The sequence below is a fragment of the Rhinichthys klamathensis genome, unplaced genomic scaffold (assembly GCF_029890125.1).
Source record: "Rhinichthys klamathensis goyatoka isolate OS25496 unplaced genomic scaffold, OSU_Roscu_1.1 h1tg000579l_1, whole genome shotgun sequence".
NCBI lineage: Eukaryota > Metazoa > Chordata > Actinopteri > Cypriniformes > Leuciscidae > Rhinichthys > Rhinichthys klamathensis.
In genome coordinates, this window is record NW_026607043.1 from 1,363,149 (window position 1) to 1,369,176 (window position 6,028).

Consider the following 6,028-nt stretch of genomic DNA (forward strand, 5'->3'; position numbering starts at 1 on the left):
CGGGCCGAAATCCGAGCTCGGAGCCCTCCCCCCGGACAGCACGCCAAATATGCATTAAACCTTACTCCATCTAATTGTATATAAGTGTGAACTCGTGAATTATTCCATTTGTAAAATCTTCAAAAAAATATAGCCCCGATTTCAGAAAAGTTGGGATATTTTGTAAAATGCTAAAATAATCAACAATCTGTGATTAGTTAATTCTCTTGAACCTTGGTTTAACTGACAAAAGTACAAAGAAAAAAATTCCAATTCCTTTTCACTGTCCAAAATATAACCAATTTTGAATATGAAGCTACACACTCCAAAAAAGTTGAGGCAGAGGCAAAATAAAAGTGAAAAGATTACAGAATATCCAAGTTAAACTGTTTTGAAACAGTCCACAATAAGTAGGTGAATTGGTAATAGGTGAGGGTATCGTGTTTGGGTATAAAAGGAGCATCCACCAAAGACTCTGTCTTTGCAATCAAATATAGGTCATGACTCATCACTTTGTGGCAAATTACATGATAGAATAGTCAAACAATTCAAAAATTGCATTTCTCAATGCAAGATTGCATTAGGTCTTACACCATACATAACATTGTGAAAAGATCCAGAGAAATCTGGAAATCAAAAATGCAACTTGAATCTCTGTTATGCAAGGAGAAATCTATTGGCCCTACATCAATTCTATGCAGAGATGCTGTAGAATAAGACAATGCCAGGCCTCATTCTGCATCATTGAATAATTGTTGTGGCTATTATTCTTTGCATTGTAGGCTACTAGGCTGTATTTGCATTGTAAACTGACAGGCCCATAACATTAAAGGAATAAATGACACGACATGTACAGGCAAATGATTTATTTATTATATAATGAAAAATAATGATATGGAAAATATGAGTTTTTTCCACTGTCATTATATAGATCAGAGTCCCCCCCCCCCCCCCCCCCCCCCCCATCATAGGCCTAACGTTTCCTATAAAATACAGCAGCATGTTTTAATGGCTATGTGTTCTAGTCACTCCGTAAACCAATGGGTGTGATGATGATTCTGCTGCTTGGCAACAGAGCAAATGAAGCGAGGAGGAGGACGGCATCTGTGTTGAACCCGACACACTCTTTCTCAATCCAGATTACATGGTAGGTTACCTCTTTGTGTTTGCTTAACTCTTTATTCTGTATAGTCTACAACACGTTGGATGTTTTGCTTTGCTGAACAACGAATGTTTCTTAATGTACGCGTATAAAAAAATAACGGCCTATGTTTTTATCAAGCCTTGTGACGTACGTAGTTACAATCTGGGATGTGCGTTTTCTTTGAGCGCAATAATATCTAAATTATAGATCATGTTTATAAGCCAATTTCAACATTAGCTGGTCGGTGAAAATAAAACAATAAAAAATAATGTTTATATTTTGTTTACATCTGAAGTTTTAGCTAGCATACACCACAGCAATATTTTTTTACACTAACGTTAACGTTAGGCTACATGTTTTGTTTATTGTCGGTGTGTAGTGAAAGTCAACGATGGGTTCGGTTCCGAAAATGACACACACGGTTCTTCTGAGTGTCGTTATATGCTCGATGGCCGTGGTTTCTGGCCGTAGTCCACGCACAGTGGATCAGGTGTCGGAGGCGGATATCCAGCGCCTGCTTCATGGAGTGATGGAGCAGCTGGGAATCGCGCGGCCCAGGGTCGAGTATCCCGCGCACCAGGCCACCAACATAGTGGGTCCTCTCAGCATCCAAGGTAAGAGTTTCTCTATAAGCGCAGGTTTTAAAAGACGCAAATGATTATACAGGTGAATGGGGATATAAGAACTGTATAATACTCATGACGCGGTTACCTTTATCTGTAATTTTACACTTTGTCCAATAGGTGGTGCCCATGAGGGACTCCAGCATCTCGGGCCATATGGGAATATCCCTAACATTGTTGCAGAGTTAACTGGGGATAGTGTTCCCAAAGACTTCAGCGAGGACCATGGCTACCCCGACCCTCCCAATCCTTGCCCCCTTGGAAAGACTGGTATGCAGATCCAAATGCAACCGAATGCAGTGCACAAATATACAGTGGTGTCACCATTCATTTAGATTATCAATCACATAAAAACCAAGAGGAATCCATTTTCAATATTTGATTAGATTGAACATTTTTACTATATCCTCCTAAACGAATCTAAACTTCTGTGAATGGTTTGAGAATGGGATGCATCTCTCCTGGTTGAAAAAATGTGATCATGTCTTTATAGCTGCTGATGGATGTTTAGAGAACGCTCCTGACACTGCTGAGTTCAGTCGGGAATTCCAGAAACATCAGCACCTCTTTGACCCTGAACATGACTACCCTGCGCTGGCCAAGTGGGTAAGTTCACACTTGACACCTTGAAACAGTCCGGACTTCTGATTTTTCATTTAAATGAAATGAATGATTCATTTAGTGAAAAGTGCAGTGAAGTTACTTTCTCTCAGTTATCAGACTTTTATTATACTAATCGTATTTGATGATTCTGTCAAGTACCTTTCCTGTACTTACATACATATGTTCTCCTCTACATTTAGCAAGATTCTTTCATCCTTATTGGTGAATCAATCAAATGAACTACATATAACAAATAACATATACTACAAATAACTATGTAATTTAATGTAAAATAACAATATAATATAAACAACAGTGTAGAAGGACTTTAAAGGGATAGTTCACCTAAAAATGAAAATTCTGTCATTAATTACTCACCCTCATGTCGTTCCAAACCCATTAGACTTCCGTTCATCTTCTGAACACAAATGAAGATAGAGAACGTAAAACGAATCCATACGAATTGATCGCTTTAGTCCAAATTTTTTGAAGTGATCACTTTATATGATGAACAGATTGAATTTAGGTTTTTATTCACATATGAACATTCATCAACTCATGCATCAGTTATGGTAAACGGAAGCTCAAGCATGTTTGCTTAACATGCGAGAACCAATGAGGTTAATTCTCGTGTGTTACGCAGCACGTTTGAGCTTCTGCAAGAACCAATGGGGTTTGTTCTCGCGCATCAAGCAGGTACGATTGAGCTTCTGTTTGTGTTCGCTAATAATGTATATATGTGAATAAAAGCTTAAATGAAATCTGTTCATCAAATAAAGCTATAGCTAAGCTAAAAGTCTCTCCAGAAAATTTGGACTAAACCGCTCAATTCATATGGATTAGTTTTCCGATTTCTTTATGAACTTTTTGCAGCGTCAAAGTGGTAGTTGTATAGCTGTCTATGGAGGCACAAAAAGCTCTCAGATTTCATCAAAAAGATCTTTATTTGTTTTCCGAAAATGAACAAAAGTCTTACGGGTTTGGAACAACACGAAGATGAGTAATTAATGACAGAATTTTTACCAATTCACCAAAATGTTAAATGGTTACGAATTGCCATGAGAGTATGTTGTAGAAGTTAATGTACAGAGAATATATAATGTACAGATATGTGAATACTGGTTTGTAACAGACTGCACTTAAATATCTTTTTTTTTCTTTCAGAATAAAGGAATGTTGTATGAAAAGCTGAAGGGTGGGCCAAAGAGAAGAAAAAGGGTATGCTATAAATATGAAAAAAAATAAAACATTATTTTTCTTTGCATTTTTTTTGCTACATCCTTCTCAATAGACCAGCACAAGAATTATAAGATTTTATAATTACTTATATGTCTCGTATTTTCAGTAAAATATCACAGGATCTGTCACTGACTGTGTTTCAGAGTGCAAATCCATATCTGATGGGACAGAGGCTGGATAACGTGGTGGCCAAGAAATCAGTGCCACATTTCCCTGAGGAAGATGAAGTTGAAACTGCTACAAGCAATATCAAGGCCTGAACATCACGTTCATACAATTTGTATAAAAATGACTTTTCTGTTTCACAGCAAAGTAAGCATTAAATTATGTGTTATATACAAATAAATCATATTATTAATAGAGCAAGGGTGCAAATGGAGATTGTAACATGAATGATTATTCTCTTGGCACAATTTTTGTTGTAATACCACTTAATCAAATAAAAATGACATGTTCATGTGCAGATAATCAGGGACATGTTTTTAACTTCATGATTCATCTAACTTACAAATATCACACGCATCCGATATGTCTACATCGTGAAGGACCGTACTCTCCAAAAGCACTGGACCATCCCCAAAGTGCTGTGAATGATTTTAGGCTGAGGAGGCGTGGACTGCCCCATTCTCTTAAATGTCAGCGTTCAGAACACAGCTCCATAACTTATTTTGACTGTGAGCTCTGGAACTTTTGGTTCAACCTATTTTTAATTGTAGTTTGTTATGATATACAAAGACCTTTGTGAACAGCTGAAGTCCATGTGAATAAATTTGAACCATTATTAATCTGAGGTAAGTGTGCATATCTACTGGATATTTAGTTTAAATCACATCTGAAATGTGTTTAAAGAAATAAGTTGCCAGAGGGAAATAGCAGTTTGCTCTCAAAATTATGTAGAGAACTTGAATAGTATATATATATAATTTTTTTGGTTAAATAATTTATAATTTTATATGCTTTCAAATAGGTTTGGTAGCTGTATTAATTTTATATATGAAAAGTTTTATAAAAAGTATAATATAATATTGCATGTGTGTATATATATATACAAATACACACTATATATATATATATATATATATATATATACACACACAATATTTTTATATATATATAAACATATAATATAATAATGTATCTCTTTTTTTCTTGTGAAAGAATGACTAAAGAGGCATTAGCTGTCACTATCGTGGTCTTGTGGCTGCTCTGCAATCCGGCGAGGATTAGGGGAACCGGGGGATTTCAAGGCGCCATTCCTCACCCAAATAAATACAGCCCAAACCAGTCGGAACAGTCACCGCAGACACCGCAGGCTAGTTCTGGGGGAATGGGACCGCCTTCAGTCGGGGACGAGGTGCTGGACTCCAGCCAGGAGGCTTTACACGTAACGGAGCGCCGTTATCTCAAACTTGACTGGTGTAAAACGCAGCCGCTTAAACTGATGATTTACGAGGACGGGTGCCAGCCGCGCACCATCATCAATCGCTTCTGTTACGGACAGTGCAACTCATTCTACATACCTCGACACGTTTATCAAGAGGACGGTGCGTTTCAGTCGTGCTCCGTGTGTAAGCCAAAGAGTTACACGACGGTCACTTACACGCTCATCTGTCCCGGGCAGATCCCCAGCACCAAGAAGAAGCGCGTGCGCCGTGTGAAACAGTGCCGCTGTACTTCTGTCGACTTGGATTAAACTTGCTGACATCATTGTTGTAGGCAACTTGTGAATGTGTGTTTGTCTGAAAGTCAATATTCAGTGCACTCCTATAGCATAATAATGAAGGAGCATTATCGATTTGTTTCCTGCATCGTTACTCGCTCAGTCAAAAAGTCATCTTGTGCCTTTATATTGTGAATAGTAGTAGTAGTAGTATCCTTTTACTATAATAAATACAATTGATGCCATTACTATAAAATAAGTTGCATTAGTTATAATACTATAAAAAGAATGACACATTAACAATATGCTTATTATTTTCCACTGTGTGGATCAATGTAGATACCTTTGTATTGTAGATGTAAATAAGTAATTTAGTAAACAAACAAACAAAAACATTCCAATGCGTTTTATCCTGGTCTTCATGCAAGTAATGTCAAATGAATAAGGTGCCAGAGTTACAACCTTCTTCTACAATGATGCGTTTATCGCAAAAGGAACAATATTACTGTGATTAAATGGCAATGAGATGTGATAAAGCAACAACTGACATAAATAAAAAAATGTGTGATGTTGAACAAAATAAAACCGATAAGGATAGTTTAAAATTATATTATTTTACATGTACATTATCTTTATGTTTTGTAATATTCTGTAATGATTTAATATGACAATAAAAAGTTACACAACTTTGTTACTCAATATACAAAATAAAGTTACTGATTTTTCCTAGTCAGATATCGAGATTTTCAACACATTTGAAGGCTTAATTGTTTAGACTGG

General features: G+C 36.6%; 2 protein-coding genes across 2 annotated transcripts; both read left to right on the forward strand.

Moving 5' to 3' along the window:
- Positions 1-1,027: 1,027 nt before the first annotated feature.
- Positions 1,028-3,950, forward strand: LOC130075462 (neuroendocrine protein 7B2). Its single transcript, XM_056240041.1, has 6 exons — positions 1,028-1,126; positions 1,503-1,737; positions 1,867-2,016; positions 2,240-2,352; positions 3,514-3,567; positions 3,732-3,950. Exons 2-6 carry the CDS (start codon positions 1,515-1,517, stop codon positions 3,846-3,848), a joined length of 657 nt encoding a protein of 218 aa, XP_056096016.1. The 5' UTR covers positions 1,028-1,126; positions 1,503-1,514; the 3' UTR covers positions 3,849-3,950.
- Positions 3,951-4,178: 228 nt separating this feature from the next.
- On the forward strand, positions 4,179-5,308 carry grem1a (gremlin 1a, DAN family BMP antagonist). The gene is made up of 2 exons (XM_056240042.1): positions 4,179-4,379; positions 4,747-5,308. The coding sequence occupies exon 2, from the start codon at positions 4,748-4,750 to the stop codon at positions 5,279-5,281; it is 534 nt and encodes a 177-aa protein (XP_056096017.1). The 5' UTR covers positions 4,179-4,379; position 4,747; the 3' UTR covers positions 5,282-5,308.
- Positions 5,309-6,028: the final 720 nt, after the last annotated feature.